This window comes from Protopterus annectens, chromosome 4.part0 (genome assembly GCF_019279795.1).
Source record: "Protopterus annectens isolate FY-2018-M chromosome 4.part0, PAN1.0, whole genome shotgun sequence".
Taxonomy (NCBI): Eukaryota; Metazoa; Chordata; order Ceratodontiformes; family Protopteridae; genus Protopterus; species Protopterus annectens.
The window spans coordinates 288,426,001-288,445,858 of record NC_056733.1 but is presented as its reverse complement, the minus strand read 5'-3'; the positions used below and the strand labels follow the sequence as shown (position 1 = coordinate 288,445,858).

The window sequence follows — 19,858 nt, the reverse complement described above, 5'->3', positions numbered from 1 at the left end:
AAGGCAAATGTCCTGATATTTTAGGACAAAATTATTTCCTATATTTATGTAATAATTGCATAAAACAGTTATTCTGTATCTGAAACACCTAAATGTTATAAGAAACCGAATAAGCAACTGAAATGCTGCAACAATAAGCTTTTATTTAGACATAAAAGTGAAGTTATGTCCTTTGTACTGACCGTGGGTATGTTTCATCCTGCAATCCTGATGTTTGTACCAAAAATGTCCCACTTTGGGCATTTGAAAGGGTGGCAACCCTAATTTTAATACACCAATTACAAGAACCGTTGACACTACAATACACAACTAGACACTTAAAACGATCAGCTGATGCTTTCTGTCCACGTGATTGTTTGCCAGCCGCTGTTTCAGGAGCAACATGTCTTCTCTTAGCCTCAGTAGGCTGCAACGAAATAGAATTTGCGGCACTGAATTTTGTGGAAGAGCTCCAATGTATACGTTGCAGTTGTTAAATGTGGCAGTGGCGGTATTGTTTCTGTTTTCTGCATTCTGTGCCTGTGCTGCTCCTTCATCAGATGTAGTGTTAAGGTCTGTGGTACTTGATCCGAGTTCGGGGCAGCTGAAAGTGGTGTCTGGGATCGATCCTAACTTCATTGCGTGGGCTAAGTTCTCTGACAAAATACAGCAGACTGGGTGAGTTTGATAGTTTTATAATTGCCATATTGTGCGTGGCTTCTTTTTAGAATTTTCCTTTCAATTGACTGGTATATTTGGGGGTGAGCGAGCGTAAGCACCGCGAGGTGACCACAGAAGTAAGTTGAAGTACTGAGGTGTTTTCCATTTGCCCCTACCCATAAATATTGTAGATCTAGGAAGATGTTAATTACGGCTTGCTGCTTTTTTGTTATGTCGGTGGTAGAGAATAGATGACCTATACATTTTGCAGTCCTCATGCAAATGAAATGAGCAATCCGATTAAAAGTAAGTTGAATAAAGGCAATAAAATGTATTGATTCGGTTTTCCATATGCGGTGCCCGCAGAAGTAAGTTGGAAGTACTGAGGTATTATCCCTACCCATAAACATTGTAGCTCTAGGAAGATGGTAATGACGGCTTACTGCTTTTTTTATGTCGATAGAAAGTAGATGACCTAAAGATTTTGCAGTCCTTAGGCAAATGAAATGGCCAATCAGATTAAAAGTAAGTTGAATAAAGGCAATAAAATGTATTGATTCGGTACAGTTCATAGTGTTAACGCACTTTGAGTGATCGTGAAGTACTAATTGTGAATCAGTACTTCATGGAACGTACAGCGTTGTTTTGCCACAAACATAATCTGACATAGGTGCTGGGATATAGTCTGACCACCACCATACGCTTAATCGCTGTGGCTACTTTCCTTAGTAACTCGAAATTATGAAGTCATGGGAAGGCCGTTATAGTGTTGTAGTCCTATAAACATTAAGGTGCAGGTTGGTGTGACAGGGCAAGATACAGGAAGAAATGGAAACAGATGATCCGCTGCGGCGACCCCTAATGGGAACAACCGAAAGAAAAAAGAAGACGCAGCTTGCATTTTTGAGATTCATTAGTTGAACGCATACTGCGGAGCTACAGACATTTTCAGTTTGTTTTTGTTGAATGGCATTGTTTTAGTTCTTTAAAGCCATGAAAATCTAGAAATGTGCAAGTCATACCCTTGATACCTACTAAAGGATAGTCATTCTACACATGTATTTTATCATAAGTATATACTCATGTAGTTTAGATCCTTGTACGATATGTGTTTATTAACTCTCTTATTCATTTTGAAAGCCCATTTGAGAACACTCCTTTTTTTGTGGAAGCAGGGCCGGCCTTAGCCGAAATGGTGCCCTAGGCGAAGTAGTGCTCAGGTGCCCCTTAAGCTCCACCCACACCACACTCATGAAACACCCCTATTTGAGCCACGCCCACTAGGTCATTCCCCAATAAAGCCACTCCAGTCATGTCCTTAAATTATTTAAATGCATAGGAAGAAAAAGATACCTTGTAATGTAGCTACCTTTGCATATGTATTTTCTACTTGAAATACAAGAGCCAGATCATGGTCAAATAGGGTTCTAGGAAGGGTACTAGACCACCACCCCAGAGAAGCCCCTCCTGCAGCAACCCCCAGCAGCAGCCCCCTCCTCAGCCATTCCAGTGTTCCATTATTTGGTTATCTCACCAGTTACCATGCATATGTTCTATTATTTTCTTCTACAATGATTACAGATATTGAAACAAAATAGCACAAACACAAACGGCCACTTGCTAAACAAACAATACAGTCTCACAATGAAAACAGACTTAGCATGAGCAGTAAACTTGTCTGCCCTTGAAACTCTCATTCATTGAAATGGCAAAACTCACATTCATTGAAACAGCATGAAAACCCACATTCATAGAAATTGAAAACCCACATTCATAGAAATGCATCTGGTTGGAGAATTAAGTTTACCTTTGGGCTGTTTTCAAAACAGACTCCTTGCACACACTTTTTTAGAGACATGCATACATGTATTTATTCTTTAATTCACTTTCCTGATTGTATTGCATTATATTCATTGTATTATATTCCTTGTATAATACAGCACCACTTGTTAGAATATGTTTTTAAATTTGTAGTTTTAAACATTCTTTTAATAAGCAATGAGACAAGATTTATGAACCGAACACTACCCATTTCAAAAAATTTCAACAATAAAAGGCCACTCAAGACTTCTGTCATTACAATCCACCAATATTACTGCACACGCACAATCTCTGCAGAAGTAAAATCCCCTGAATTCCACATTAAAGAAATCTGTAACTAATGAAGAGGTTACTACTGGCAAACAACTTTACATATCAATGTTATCTACAAATTCAGTGCCTGCTGCCCTTGAAAAATTAATTGCCTGTATTACAATAAAAATTTGGTAAGTTGGCAATATTGCAATAGGAAATGAATAACAAGTTCACAATCACTAGGTATCTCATACAAAAGGCCATACTCAGGAGTGTAGAACCCCTATCCCCCCTTGTGCACCAAATAATCAACAATAATATGGGCACTGCATATCAGCACTCCATCTACATGGTGTGGGAGTGGAATCCACAGGCTTCTGCACCAAAGGCAATTATGCTATTAACACTGCTTTCAGATTTTACAACACAGTGTGCCATTTGATAAACAAAAAACAGCTAGTTGCACACTGAAAACATTTGCACTTCTTACAGTGTGTTAAATGTATAGTTTTGAACATGTTTCCAGTAATGAAACAAAATGTATGACCCAATAATGACAAACCTGCCCATTTCAGAACATTTTAACCATAAAAGGCCCCCCAAACAGTATCGGTCATTAAGCACAATCTCTGCAGAAGTAAACATCATCTGAATAATTCTACATTAAAGAAATTTGTAACTAATGAAGATGCTATAACTGACAAAGAACTTTACATTTCACTGTTCCATCTACAAATTCAGTGCTTGCTGCCCTTGAAGAATTAATTGCCTACATTGCATTAAAGAAAAAATGGTAGAAACATACAAGTTTATAGTAACTAGGCATCTTGAACAAAGGATGGCACACTAAGGAATGCAAAACCCCTATCCCCTCTTAAAATGCGACAAATAAATCGGCAACTAGGACATTACGTACCATGCCTCAGCGGTGGCCCGGGGAGAAAAGCTCCAGAGTATGCATAATAAAACATAGCAATAAGGACAATATAACAGAAACAAAGGTGAACGTAGCAATGCAGACAAATACAAGTAAGCAATTACAGTTAATATTTTGACATTCAAAAGTAGACAGGAAATGAAAACAATGAATACAGCAACATGCACAGCACTCTTCCCACAGCTACAGAATGCATGCAAGTTCCTTACAAACACATCTTTCAGTCCATGTTTCTCTTTAAGAGGAATAAGGAAACGTTAAGTGGTTAAGAAGATAACACAACCCAATACTGAACATGACTAGGAAGGGACAAGAATGTAATAATAGCAGATGAAAAAATTGAAAGAGCCATCCAACCTCATTTGACCAAATATCTACAGTCACTGGTGATGTGTTTTGGTAACTTGTGAGATGCATTCATTACGGGCTATTGTTGTAAGCAGTTCTTGTCTTTCTACTTACATTTACTTTGGGGAGGTACTCTGAACATCCTCCAGTGACTACTTAATTGAAGACCATGCAAGTATAAGCCTATAAACCCCAGTAGCCATTCCCAACAAAACAGGAAATTAGGTTTCTAGTTTTAGAAATGTTAGTAAAAGATGATAATACTTAAATTGCACTCACTTCAGTTCTGCTGAATGTTAAATACCTGAATAATGGTGCTTAGTATTGTGGTATGTAATACAACTTCTCTTTTGAAAGCTGAAGCTGAAGCAGTAGGGTTTTATGAAAGATTAAATAAGCTGTTTGTCTGACACACTGATATTTTGTTTTACACTGTATATGACATGCAGTAATTTGTGAAAATTAAACTTGCAGAGAAATGAAAATTGTGTTTCTAACTTTTGAAGGTAAGATGTCCTCTTTTGGAAGTTTACAGTACAGTCATATCACATACCCAATTATTTATGTGGCAAGTTTACAAGTTATCTTCAACTCTGAGTGCATGTCTAGGAAATAAAAACAACTGTAGTATGAAAGGAGCACATTTCCCTTGGAGCTGCCTGCTACCCTGCCAACATTTGAAATGAGGGAAAGAGCAAGACCTCTCTGTTCTGCCACAGCACACACATACAGCGACTCTGTCACAAAGCAACACACGCACACCTACTCTCTTGCACAGCAACAAAGACTCTCAAAGGAACGAACGGCTAGTTTAAATTCCATACACACACACACACACACACACACACACACACACACCTACTCTTACACAGTAACATACACACACTTTCTATTTCATACAAACAGAACAACGAATTTAAATTCCATACACATACGTACATACCCACACGCATTCTTTCTCATACAGAAATAAACAGTTTAAATTACACATAAACGCGCACACACACATACACTTACCTTCTTTATAACCCAAACGGCCACACAAGGAAACAGACAACAACTCTTCTTTTGAACTGCTGGCTTAAATTCTGCGCGGAACTGCATAATGCATTTGTATGACATTTGCGTCGTGACGCACGCAAGTTTCGCTTTAAAGGAGAAGATTGCACTACAAACTAAACGTTTATTTTTTTTAGCCTCCTGGCTAACCTATAGCTGTAAGTGGGAGGGTGCTAGGCTCGCCTCCCCCACCCTCCGCCCTCTGGTTTCAGCACCAAGAAGAGCGCAAACTTAAAAAAAATAAGTAAATAAATGCATAACATGCCCTTTACAAGGGTGGCCTGTATAGCGCCCTAGGCGGTCGCCTAGTTCACCTATGCCTAAGGCCGGCCATGCAAACAGAGCACCTCACTGGCCCTCTTAAGAGAAATCTTGATGAGTGGATTGGAAATAGAAAATTCACCCCGGGGATCACTCCAGTGGCTCTACTCGACAGAGGCACTGGGAACCAAGGTCAGGTGGCATGATGCCAGGGTAATCCTATGGGCTAGGCCTGTAAGGGCTCCAGGGCCATTAGCATTGTACACACCTATGAACCTATAAGAACCCTTCTGTGAAGCTGTTGGTACTATTGCACAGTCCCATTTGCAAACTGGTACTAATGCAGCACAACACCTCAGCTGAGTTCTGGCCATGAATAAGTCCATGTGTGGAGACTTGTATAGCAGTAGTACAATGTTTCACAAGTGTCTATACTGTTTTTCTTGTGACACAGCCTCAAAAATATTCAAAACAATAGTAATCTTGGTAGAAAAAATGACAAATACATGCAAACATACTGAACTCCCACCCCCCATTACTTTTTTTTCTGAAGATGTTTTAACTAATAGTATGTGTTTTAACCCTAGAAACGTTCACATGGTTAGCAAGTTTGACGACAACTTTCAAAAACATGTTTAAGCAGTAAGACTCCCTACCCCACCCCACCCCTGTTCTTTTTCATAAACTGGTTTAGCTGCTGGTATAGTTGTTGCCTTTCTTTTTATTTCTCTTTTAATTTGTATTCATGGAGTGTTTTACATTTGTGTACCGTATCTTCAGAGGTATCTGGTCAAACAATGTACAGTATGTCAGTGTTTTTCTACTGCTTTTGGTCGATGTGTCTGTGTATTTCTGCCTGCGCGTGCATGTGTACTTTTAATTCTCGGGTTACACCAGCTATTTTCTGTTGCTATAGTGACTGCTGCTTTCCCCCGTGTTATATGCTTGTGCTTTCCCATCCCTTTTCATTTCCTGTTTGTATGTTTTGTGTTTTTCTACTGCTTTTGGTCGATGTGTCTGTGTATTTCTGCCTGCGCGTGCATGTGTACTTTTTAATTCTCGGGTTACACCAGCTATTTTCTGTTGCTATAGTGACTGCTGCTTTCCCCCGTGTTATATGCTTGTGCTTTCCCATCCCTTTTCATTTCCTGTTTGTATGTTTTGTACTTTCATTTCAATCAGGAGGTTAAATACTTTTTGATATATTGTACTGTTACTCATCAGTTTGCATATTTAAATTTGAGTTTTTAGTGCTTTTATTATTGTACACTCTCTCTAATTTGCATCACGATCTTTATTCCGGTTTTTGTTTTATTTAGTTTTGCGTTATTCCACTGTATGCAAGCTTCTGGCATTCGCCTTTAAGCTGATTCTTTTTGAGTATTTTTGTGTTTATACTTCTTTTTCTGCGCTTTGATACTTTTCAAATTGATGGTAGGTTGTTGGATTTTGAAGACAGGAAGCGGGTTCCGTGAGTGAATGTATTCACCAGGTGTCCTGCACTAATTTTTCCCAAGTTGTACAACAGCTGCGATGCGCAAGCAACTAGCAATCTGATCAATATTCTTTGCCCGTTTTATAATTTGTCTGCGGTCAAGATTTCTTGTTAAGCAGGTGTTGTACTGGAAGGTTATCTAGATACTTATATAGCCTCTCGGCGATGAAAGAAAAAAAATCATCTTGTTGTTGTTGTTTGGCTTTCCCGGTCAGGAATCGTCACAGCAGAACTCCGCTACATAAATTGCGCCCTTTTGATGCTGGGGAGGGCGCAATTGTAGTCTTTAGGGCGGCGGCAGTGAAATTAAAAAAAAAAAGAAATGTTGTCTGTTCGGCTTTTCCGGGTTAGGGGTCGTCACAAAAGAACTCCGGTCCGTGAATTGCGCCCTTTTGAGGCCGGCCTGCACGGCGCCCTAGGCGGTCGCCTAGTTCACCTATGCCTAAGGCCGGCCGTGTGTGGAAGCCCAGTTTTTCAGGGTACACTTTTGTTTGTCACAATTTTTATTCTGACCTAATCATTAGTGAGACCAGTTTTTCATAAAGGTAGTTTGAGAAAACACATTCTCAAAAGTAGCCCCTGTTATAGGGAACTCCATACTTCAAAAATATCCTGAAGGTTGACCAGGTGTGTGTGTATTTTATATGGATATAAATATTACATTCATGTGTTTATTTATTGGCCTGGGTTGTGGCTGAAAAGGATCTATGAACCAGCCCACCAAATTAAGTAAATATGTTATGGGAGGTCTAATCATCATTAGTCAGTAGCTTTGTGATGGCCCTTGCTATGCAGCACTTATAAAGCATGAAGCAACATAGCAAAATCAAACATTCCATCACAAGAACTGCAAGTGCCATTGAAATATGATATTCACACTTTTTTTGTTTCTGTTGTTGTCTGAAGTCAGAATTTCAACAAGTCATCCAACTGGATGATTTTAGAATTCCTGGCTTCCAATAAAGTGTATGAGTATTAATTATTATGTAGAGAATAAATATGTGTGTGTGTGTGTGTGTGTGTGTGTGTGTGTGTGTGTGTGTGTCTGTGTGCGCGCCCTCTGCCTGGGAGGTCACAGTAAGGGGGTAGTTATTGGATAAGGTATTTTTTTTGTGTGTATGTATGGGTACGTGTCCATGAATACAGTAGGAGAGGGGTGTGTGTATGTATGGGTACATGTCCATGAATACAGTAGGAGAGGGGTGTGTGTGTGGGGTGGGGGGCAGCTGGCATACCAAACTCCCCAAGACTAACAAGCAACTCCTGCAATATTGGTGGAGGGGAATGCAAGATACCAGAGAGAAGTGTTTACAGAGTGCCTTAAAGGCACTAAAAGAGATTCAAACCATGTACCCTTGACCTCACGCAGAGACTTAGTCCTCTGTATAAAAAAGTGAAGTAAAAGGGGTGATTCCGATTTTGCACACTTGACACAGAAGGCAGCATCCTTTTAAACCCACCATGCTAACTAATCAGGTAGTGTAAATAAGGATGTTTAACATTAGACACTGTTGCAGCCAAAACTATTTGGGTCAATATCCACCCAACTAAGCAGCTCTTCAAAGCTTAAAAGGACCTTTCACATACTCTGTCAAGACCTTGAGGAGAGCTCCATGTAAACAGACGGAGTGCCAAAATCTTTATTACAGTTTTAGAATCCTGTGAAACAGCAGGAAAATTCAAACATAATTATAAATCCACAAATATTTGTTTTATGAGAGGATTCTGACAATGCCAGAGAAAGGGCTTCTTCTGTATTTTCTTTACAGCTACCTGACTCTGATTCTGAGGGGAATATTTCCTCAGTCTTTCCTACAGAGGAGTTTGAGATTGTGTCCACGATGATTAGTAATGTATTTTTATGAGAACAAATGGATGCCCCCCTTAAGGAGATACTATGATCTGCAACAAATGGATATGCCACACACTACACCTATTCATCCCATATTGCAAGCCTTGGAGGATTTTTTGATTCTGCCTGCAATAATCTTGATAGTCAGTTTTCTGTCCTTAAAAAGGCAGATAGACTGAAGAACTTTATAAAGTCTAACAAGTATTTGTTTTCTTACCTTGGGTCTAATCTAGTAGCTATTTGTATTTTTTTCCCTTCGGTTATTAACGTGGTTCTGATCACTGCTAATCCTTTGCCTTCCCACAAGGAGGATGGTAAATGGTAAAGCTTTTGATCAGTTTGGAAAGCATTTTTTTTCTTCTTCAGCTATAGCCATTAGAATCCTGAACTACCAGGCTTGTATATTAAAGTACTTGTTAACTTGTGCGGACAGTTTGAGGAACTTCTCTGTCATGTTGCCCTCTGATTCATATTATTGCTACTCTTTCTCAGGAGAGTGTCTGTGTCCAGTGCTACAGCTGCTGCTACTGTGATGAGTCATTTTGCCTGCATATGTAATTGGAAGTTTTCACAGAAGTAAAATTTTGAGATTTTGAATTCTTCTTTGCTTTTGGTCCTTGTGCTACTCTGGTCCTGAAACAGTTTAATGAAAGAGGCAAACTGATCCCGGAGTTACTTAAAATTTTCAACCCCCTTTTTCTAAATCTTTGGTTCTTTTTTCAGAAAGTTAGAAAAAAAACACAGCAAGCTTTCAATGAACATGGATCTAAAAATTTTTCCCTCCCTCTCCCGCTCTCCCCTTCCTCCCCTGTCCCATATAGATTTGTTCTCAGTCTTCTTTGGCAGCAGATTATTTCAGATAAATGTGCTCGGGGAGAGCAGTTCAGTAAGGTAACAAATGGCACTGGATAAACTACCTCCTTTTTGGGAAATCCTCCCACCCCCCCACTAGACAGATTTTTGTCCTCCGGTTCTTCATCATATGCTTTGTTTGTGGGTCATAATACCAGTACCTCAGAACCAAAGGGGAGAATGACAACATAAACATTATGAAATAGAATCAAAGATAGTTCCTTATTGGAGACCACTACTCTACCTGTCTTTCCTCATCTTGGCTGTTCAAAATGATGACTTTAGAATTTCTTCTTACTCTTCCGTTAGGTTTTATGCTAACTTTTATCATCACATTGCTATTGCCATAGAGTTCAGTGGTTTACTCAGATTTTTCGTGTCTGGGTCACATTGCCAGTTCTCTGCACTACCCTGTGGGGTTGTCTACAGCCCCAAGGGTGTTTACAAAATATGTGAATGCACTGGAGCTACACCTTTTCTTATTTAGATGACTTGCTTATCTTTGCAGAATCTTTTTTAAGTGTTTTGAGGGTCTCTCATGGACAACAAATCTCCTTCTCAACTTGGCTTTCATATCAACAGGGGGTTTCATATCAACCGTCAAAAATCCTCTCTAATTCCCTGTCACAAGCTTGTTTCTTGAATACCTTCTAGATTCTTCTTCCTTGCAAAAGGCATTTGTAACCAAGGAGAACATAGCTTGTGTCTGGAAATCTTCCTGACCTTCTCAAATTTTGGGATTTTAAGGTTCATGACATTCAGTGATTCCTCTTACCAGGTTGCACATGAAAACAATCCATGGTTTTTAACATTTTCACCCGCTGGAATTTCAAATTCTTGTTTTGGATTTTATGAAGCGTGAACTACTGTGATGGAGACAGCAGATTGCTCTGAATCCATGTCTGCCATTCTTCCTTCCCACCCCAGCTCATTCTCTGACAACCGATACTTCAGATTTTGCCTGGGGGGGGCAGGGGTCTGGTTCACTGGGGGTAAGAGTGCAGAGTCTTTGGAACAAAACACAGGCCAAAAAAATGTATAAATATCAAAGAATTGTTTGCTGTGTTCCATGCTATAGAATCTTTTTATCATTTGTGGTCGCTGGGATCTTTGCAGGTGATTAGTCAACACCATAGTGATGTGGTATATAAAGTAACGGGGGAGCACCAGGTCTTACCCTCTGTGTGGACTGGCTGTGACAGCTTAGGAGGTTGATTTGAATCATTTAACCTTTTATTCTTCCTACATTCTGTCAGAGCAAAATGTAGTGGCAGACAAGATGAGGAGGATAAGGACAGACCCTCATGAATGGAAACTGAATGAGAGTGTCTTCCAGGAATTGATTCAGTTGTGGGGAACACCTCAAATAGATTAGTTGTCTGTTCTGAAAGGAGGTAAACAAGCAAATTCTGCACCAGCAGGCAGGCATGGAAAATTTTCCTTTATGCACTTCTGCCCTTTCCTCTGATATCTGGAGTAATTCGGAAGATTGAGTGAGTCCCTTCTAGCATAGAATTGGTTAAGGGCAATTACCACAAGCTTCTCCAGAGAGTGGATCTACTCGCAGAAGACATGGGGGTTTGATGCATCCCAATTGAACACTGAAGATTCATAATAGAAAGAAGGGATATGACTATGTAGGTATGTGTTGTAATCGAGTTTGCGTCTTGATGTATACTCCTTACACGAAGTATATTAGAGATATTTTAAGACAGCTCTGGAATTTAATAACAGTAAATGATGATGTAGCTTCCGTTTTGGGCAATTATCCTAGCTTTGTATATAAAACAGCACCCAACATTAAAAAAATTATTGGAGAAAGCTTCTAAACATAAAACTGTACATAATACAAAGCCCTCGATGGGAACTAGAAAATGCGGTACCTACAAACAATGTTATGCCATAAATGAGGTAGGCAATATTAAGTTAGGAGATATCAACAAGACTAACATTAAATGCAAAGCAGGAAATTGTAGCACCAAACAAGTCGTATATATTGCTACATGTTAGGCCTGCAGCGCATTCTATATAGGCAAAACAGAGAGAGCCCTTAGGAAACGAGTATATGAACATATTTACAAGATAAAGATTAAAGACAATAACAATGCACTTTATAAACACATATCCATATATGGTGAATCACATGGTTTTAAATTTGCCATTATAGATCACGTAGAAGTATTTACTTATGGGGGAAATGGGAAGTACTTTTAGCCATGAAAGAAAGTAAGTGGCAAATTTTGACCGATGCCCTTAGGTCACCTGAACCGATGCCCTTAGGTCACCTGGCATAAATGAAAATTTAAGTATTAAACCATTTTTAATCATGGCATAGATATATCATGGATGTTGCCATTGTATTGTTGACTTGTTACAATTTATGAGCACTAGTCATGCAAGTTTTACCATTTCACTATTGCATATATTTGGAGTATGTTTTAAGATGGTTAGTACGTGCAGAGTGTATTTCATTTTATTTACCATAATTTTTTATTTATTTACATTGTCATTATATTTATATTGTCATTTTTTTATATCCGCACACTGGATCTGTTGAAATGCTTAGCTGTTTATAGCATAGCAGTATGTGTATATGGAGTTGTTATGACTGTCTCTTTAATTCCTTTTGAATTTTTGGTGCCAAAAAGGTTATTTAAATGTGAACTGGAAGTACTCCATTGTGGTTCTGAGGAAGTCTGATTTTTAACAGATGAAAGCGCTAAATCTTATTTTCAATAAAAGATTTGTTTTTATCGAGTGGATATAGCCTGAATTTTGGTGGAACACTAGTGTTGTCTATACGTGTGTTACACTCTGTTCGAGCTGTGCTGAAGTTACTATATTTTACCAGCTAGCCTTTTTCCTTCTACAGTCGGTTTCTGGTGTTGGTTGGTTCAATTCCAAGTGACTGCCTGAATGACTCAATATTGATACTTTTTAGTCATCGTATTCAATTCATGAAAATGTGAAGCAGGTACTAAAGGGAGCAAGAAAACCTGTTTGAATACTTTTTGTTATCAAGGGGAAATTATTTTCTGGTTGGTGCCACATTAGTAACCAGGGCCCAGTTTAAGATTATGTACCATTTGTTCTTAAATATTTGTACGAGTTACTATCTTCTGGCCTGTCTTATTCCTGTATCAAGGTGACTCATTTGGCCATGTCAACATGTCTGCCTGTGAATCCTCCCCTTTCTTCTCTGTCCTAGATCAGGCAGCTCTTGAAGTGGGGTTTTGTATGTAAGGCCATCTAGGAAGTATGTGGCACCTACTTGGGGTCTTAAATTTGTGCTGGCAGAATTAACTTTTTGTTTCCCTTTGAACCAGCTTATTTGGCTAATTTACAGATTGTAACCGGAAGGCTGTGTTACTTACTGCTCTGACTTCTACAAGAAGGGCATCCTAAGTTGCAAGGTGTCATGGTCGCTGAACTCTATTTGGTTTTCCATCAAGATAGGTTTACTTTTCGAACATCATTCATGCCCGACAATTCAAAGTTTACACTGAATTAAACTGTCAGTCTCACTTTTTTTTCTATTCAGAACCTAAAAATTGAGGAGAAGGGATTCTCCATATTCTGGACTTCACAGTAAAGTCCTTTAGGAAAGCTGAACACCTGATTATCTCCTATGATGGGACAAAGAAAGGGCAAGCCATGTCAAAGCAGACTGTTTCAAGGTGGTTGTCGCTTTCTGTTGATTTTTGTTATTCTCACCATGGTAATTCTACTGATCCTTCCTCCTCCTTCTGCTGCATATGTAGCTACCTTCCACTTTAGAGAAAGATTGGTTTTGTGTGTGTGTGTGTGTGTGTGTGTGTGTGTGTGTGTGTGTGTGTGTGTGTGTGTGTGTGTGTGTGTGTGTGTGTGTGTGTGTGTGTGTGTGTGTGTGTGTGTGTGTTTAGAGAAGCTCCACCCTGTTTTTCACAAGCTATATTGATAACCTCTTGCATGCATCTACAACATATCCCTTTCTGCCCGAATACTCCCTATAGCTTTGGGAATGGGGATTATGATGGAATGTTTGAGTACCCTCCCCTAAAAATCCGTAATGGTTTACAGACTATCTCCACTCAATGCTGTTTCCATAAATCCTTTGAAAATATCTTCACAAACCACTGCTTAAGCACACAAATAATTATGGTGGTCTGACAGGCAAATATCTTGGATTCAGTATCACAGCAACTCTGCTCTTTGCTAGCTTCTCTGTATACTGTACACCAATGAGGCCCTCATCACTGTACGCATTTTTGCAGGTATGCTGAGAGCATGTGAAACTGCTAACCACAGTATTCTGCTCCACATGCTTGCTAAGATTAACGTTGGACGCAATACTATTAACTATTTCCAAAGTTATCTAAATAACCTTTTCAGGCTTACTCTAATAACCACCTATCCATCATTCCCAATCCCTCTGCACTACACGCTCCAGAGACCTCAATCTCATTAACCACAGTCAACAGAACAAAATGGAGGGACAGGTTCATAACCCAGAGACTGCCCATGCTATGGAATAGACTTCTGACTTCCCATACATGTCGAGCAGAGCGCCTCACTGCCCATCTTCAAGAGAAATCTTGATGAGTGGATGGGAAGTAGAAAATTCACCTCGGGGATCACTCCAGTGGCTCTACTTGACAGAGGCATTGGGAACTAAGGTCGGGTGGCATGATGCCAGGGTAATCCTATGGGCTAGGCTTGTAAAGGCTCCAGGGCCATTAGCCTAGTACACACCTATGAACCTGTTGGCACACTGTACATGTTTGTACATCAGTATTCAGTCTTAAGTCCCTTGCTCCTTTTTCATTATTCATCAGTGACCTTCCTGTTCATCTTCTCTCATTAAACATTGTTGTAGTCCCTGATTACATTACTGTACTTCATGCTGACGAATGCTCCTTCAGCCTGTAATCCCAGCTGCATCAGTCCTTGTCCAATATATGCTAGTGGACCTAATCTAATAAGCATTAAAAAATGTAATGCTATTTTAATCCTCTTACAGATGCCCTCATTTACTGTATCAGACTACCAAAATATTATATTCACAGTCACTGAATAAAAATACTTGGGTCTTTTCCTTGACTGTTCCACCCATACAGGTAATATTTGAATCACGTCTTTTCCCAACTGAAACTATACTGCAAAGTTTCCTGTCTTCCATCTCCTGTTGCCAGACTGGCCCTGGCTAAACCTATTTTTCTGTCTAAGCTGGAATATGTTCCATCTCTCCTTCGTCCTATAACACAGAAACCAAAATCTGCAATTTAGCCCTTCATTTGGACTCCCTCAGTCACCATTGTCTTCTACATGCAGATGCTAAAGTGCTCCCAGTAACTGAATTGGCTCTTTAATGTTCAGTATATTAAATGAAGGATATTGACCTCCTCTGAAAAGAAGTCTCCCCTTTAGAGAACCTACCTACTACTCAACAAATTCATAATCTGAATAGATTTCCTTGCATAGACCAGATTTTAAAAGTTATAGATGAAAGGGGCCTTTTCACTGCTTGGACCTGCCATGTGGAATAATTTTGATTAAGAGGTAAAGAAACCCTCAAACACTCCAAAACAGCCTTTTCTAAACAACTCCATAATGAGTCTGGGTATAAATGTTTTATAGACAAAGGTCAATATTTCTGCTGTCTTCTCTTACCTGACCAGCCACTTCATTAAAACCTTGTGGTTCTTCAGTACAGTTTGGCTTTGCCACATATGTGTCCTTATTTTGTAATTATGTATTTAACAACTTGCTGTAAATGTTTGTGCATAATGTAATTAAATTATTACTTAATGTATACATTTGTGTGTATATTACTACTACTATATTTATAATTGTTGTTTTACTGTACTTCTGTATTTGCCCATGTGGGGCTGGGCATGGCTGAAAAGGGTCTTTGGACCACTGACTTACCAGACATTTTGTATGTCTTCAGCACTTGAGTCCGTAACTGATATCATTCTGGATTGACTGTGTGTCATCTTGTGATGAGATGGTAGGTCTTTCCTGCTCCCTTCACCAAGGGTGTCCTTCATCTTTCCCGAGTGTAGGTCTTTCCTGCTCCCTTCACCAAGGGTGTCCTTCATCTTTCCCGAGTGTGTCTGCATGTTGTCTAAGCTATTCCCACACTGCTTTCTTTAGATGGGCGATCTTTATTAGTATTCATTAAGCTGGAAAATGTAGAAGACCATCTCCGTATGGGGTGCACTGCTGAGTGGTGGAACTTTTAAATGAGTGATGCCTGGCTTCCTGATGCTTGGATAATATGCAGAAGTTTGGTTGTACTGCAGTGACAGCAGATTCTACCAGAGTTTAATGACACTTGCTCTTTCAGACCTTGTGGTGAGGGTGGGTGGATTTCTGGAAATGGTACATCTGTATTAATTTGCAGTCTCATCTCCTTATGAGTTATCTAGCTGGTAGCAGTCTAAAACGCCTGCATAATGTTAATTATGTACTCCAGTATGGTTATTGAACCTAATGCATCCATCCTGGATCACTTGTGTGTAAGTTTGCAAATATACACTACAACAAAATGTGCGCAGAGGCTGTTGGAAATAAATACTCCTTAGATCAGATGATACCCTCCCCTACTTGTGACTCAAATCTGCTTGATGTAGTTCTTAAAAGTATAAGTACCAATATATCTCACCCTGTCTGTGGTCATACAGGACCACTGTACTGCCTTTTTCCGTAATGACCATGCCAAAATGGTCTTCCAATCCTACTATCTTAAGGAATTTCTCCAAAGCAAGTCTTGACACTTGCATAAGGAGATTTAAAAGCTGTCTCTTCCAATCCTACTATCTTAAGGAATTTCTCCAAAGCAAGTCTTGACACTTGCATAAGGAGATTTAAAAGCTGTCTACCCCACAGAGACCCCTTAACTGATTTTGATTCTTGCATACTGATTTCTACTCCTACTTAAACTCCTGCATTGAGGCATTTTCCCCCTTCTCCTGCAACTACAGGACCAAATTTAAGTGTAGGCTGTATGGTGGAATGCCGTTATCAAGAATGTAACAGTATAAAAGGGGGAAAAAAACAACTGGTCCTAAGAAATAAACCAAAGCCACCCCCGTGTTAGAACTGACCACGAGAAAGCTAACAAAAAAAAAATATGCCATAAAATCAAACTCTGCAAAGCCAAGTATGCATAAAATATTATCACCTCATCAAAAGATGACTTTATGTTGGAATATTAGAATAATACTCAACAATGCACGGAGTTCATCTGAAACTGTACCACTTACTCTGACCTGGAGGACATCATTGGCATACTAAAAGGTACATTTTAGTACAGACTTCTCCCTTCTTTCCCTTTCACTGTTCCACACCTCCAGAACAAGTCCTATAAAAAAATGAAAAAACACACTGGCTGCATGCATCCAAACTACATCAGGCTGGTCTCGTAAATAAAGTTCTCTCGCTTATTTCATTAATTTTTCAAACCTTGATCTCTCCACCAGGTATGTACCTGAAGCTGGAGGTCAGCTGTTAGGACTGCTGTTATGGAATGGTACCACATCACTGACCGAGGGAGCCTATAGAGCAATTAGCCTTAACAGCATCATTTGTGAAGTGGTGGAAAATAAACAGTGATATTTGCAGCTTACAAATCCTTCATCTGAACCAGTTTGGTGTTTTGAAAGGTATGCCATGTTGAATAAATCTAGAAAAGTCTGTGAACCATGGGTTGATGGTAAATTGGTGCACACGGCCTACCTGGGTTAGGAAAAAGTCCTTTGATACTAGCCTGTACTCTGGCATTTATATCCAAGTTATGGCTGAAGTGCTCTCAAAAAAGTGTCTCACCGTACCCACTCAAGCAGGTTGTTGAGAAAGTGTTTTAGTTAAATATTAACCCTAATGTAACTCATTTGTGCAGGTCCTGTCGACCAATATACTCACCGTCAGGGTTTGTGGCACACACTCTTGAAAAAGGCAGGTCATCAGTGATATCCTACATTGTTCCATTTTGGGGCCCCTCATCTTAACTGATATTTAAAGCAACAGCAAGGGTCTATGTCCAAGTAAGTTTGCTGATGTCCACAAACTCCATAGTTGTCATCAATTCACCACATGACATCCATGGCCTCCAAAAGGGCTTAAGCCACACAAATACCTTGTGCCAGAACCACTTTCTTAAGTTCAGTACAAAAAAAAGCAATATTGTTCATGTTGGAAAACAAGAATATCTCTGCACCTACATGTCTAATGATATGGCTACCTTTGCAGGCAGCACTATCCCTTGGCAACTGTCATCAGGAAATTCTTCTACTTAACCCAGTTAGGGGTAGGGGGACAATAGGATATCCCTACCTTACCAGGATTATGATAGAATATACTGTCCCCTTGACATACATTGATCCAGACATACTGCCCCCCCAAAAAAATCATATGTATCCCCCCCAAAAAAATCTCTAGTATGAGGTTAGCTACTAGAGTATATAAAATTGCTTCTCACTATACACTGTCTCTTGCAGACTTCTACAGGGTAATGTCTGCCTGGCTTACAAGGTTGTAAACTACCCTCTCCTGTTGTACCTTCCACATGTTAGTGGAACAGGTGGCTCCAGCAGTATTTTTGGGAACCAGATAGTCTGTAATATTTACAGAGCCTGTTGGCAGTATATATACCTCTCTGTGGATTCACTGCGTAAAGAATAAGCTCCGTTTCTATATTAGAAAAATTAGCTCCCTAACTCTCAAAAAGGTAACCAGGGTGAGTTTAAGGGGATCTGTAAATTTTGTTGACAGGGTTGATGGACTAGTTCACAGACTATTTTCAGTCATGACTCTGGCTAAATATGTAGTTATAGAGAGTTGCTACGACTGAGTCATTCAGTTTCACAAATGAAAGTGAAAGTGATTCGGATACAGACAATTTTATACAGAAAGCACATTGTTTATGTAATAAGTACAGTTCTCAAAGGGATGGTAGTAGGGTAGGCCCTCTTGCTTAGTCTTCTGGCTGCGCAGTTCTGTTTATTTTGAAGACTTTTATGTATCAACTCTAGTCTTGCTGGGAATGATATTTTAAGGATGAGCTTTTGGTAGTTTGGTCGATCCCACTTAGCAAAATGGGTAATTTACTTGGGAGATGATCTTTACTGTAAATGTTTAACAGTAAATTTAGTTAATCAAGGTCAGTGTTCCTTCATTGTATATATTTTAATTGAGGTTCTACTCCATAGGAATAACATGGATTAGAAAGAAAAAACCGTGATGGGATGAGCATTGCAACATTTTAAGTGTTTGCCAAAGTCATTGTAACATGTAAAGTTTATGCCTCATTTGCACCATCTCTTTGGAGTTCATTAAAATGGGGCAATGTCTGATCTCTGAATTTGTTATATTTGTAAAATAATAGTCCTCCATTAACTTCCTTTTCTTGCTTTAGCTATGCAAGTATTTTAAGCCTTGTCCAGAACTGCAGTTTTGGGCATTACTATATACATGCTTGGTTTATTCTTCCCTCACCTTCCTTGGAATTAAAAGCAGTGTGTTTCTTTTCTTCAGCAGTGTCATAACAGAAAATGATGATCACAATCCTAGATTATCCTGAGTTTCTTAATCCTGTGCCTCCTGCTCTATACGGCACTCGTCTCATCTCCAGAGCCACTAGAAAATATCAGAAAATTTCATCGAAATATGGAAATAATTTCCAAAATTTGTGGGCTTTGGTACTCCCAGTATCCCCAATACCTGTATGCTCTAGCTTTTATTAATTACACAAGATATTTGATTAGCATATTTTTATGAGTAGATCCTTTCAGTATGAGATTTTTAAATGCTGTATGGAATGAACTTTGCATGGTAGATCAAGCCCCTTAAACATTTAGTGTTTCACAGTGCAACCTATACATATTGTATATTCACTCTGGTAGTCCAATCAACAGGTTGTATTGGAAACATAAAATTACCCTTGCCCGTTTTTGCCTAACATACATACATACATTTCTGAATTTATGAACTGATGCTTCCAAGCAATGCATTTAGGAGTAATTTTTAATGTTTAACTGAACAGCCTTTTTAAATGTAAAGAATATAGTGCTTGGGACTAAATGCTTTTTATAAGTAGTATTTATTTATTCTTAATTAAATAACATACACTACTTAAATTCCCACTAGTAGAGGAGCTGATTGTGTGTTTCATTATGTCCGAGTGTACAGCATAGTCTTTTAAGTAAAGAATCAGTTTTCCATGTCCTTTGAACATGCTCAGAGTGTGAACAGTAGGTCATCTAAACTCTTCATGCATTTAAATGAAGATGTTTTTGTGTTTAAAATGCTTTCTGGGTGAAGCATTCACAATAGGGAAAACCTCCTGTCACAATGAAAA

General features: G+C 39.1%; 1 protein-coding gene across 1 annotated transcript in view; it reads left to right on the top strand.

Annotated features, from left to right (window-relative positions):
• Positions 1-340: 340 nt before the first annotated feature.
• Positions 341-19,858, top strand: part of PLBD2 (phospholipase B domain containing 2) — a 634,614-nt gene continuing 615,096 nt past the window's right edge. The window contains exon 1 of the mRNA XM_044068270.1: positions 341-657. Within this exon, the coding sequence (XP_043924205.1) occupies positions 383-657 (275 nt within the window). The 5' untranslated portion in view covers positions 341-382. The remainder of the gene's footprint in view (positions 658-19,858) is intronic.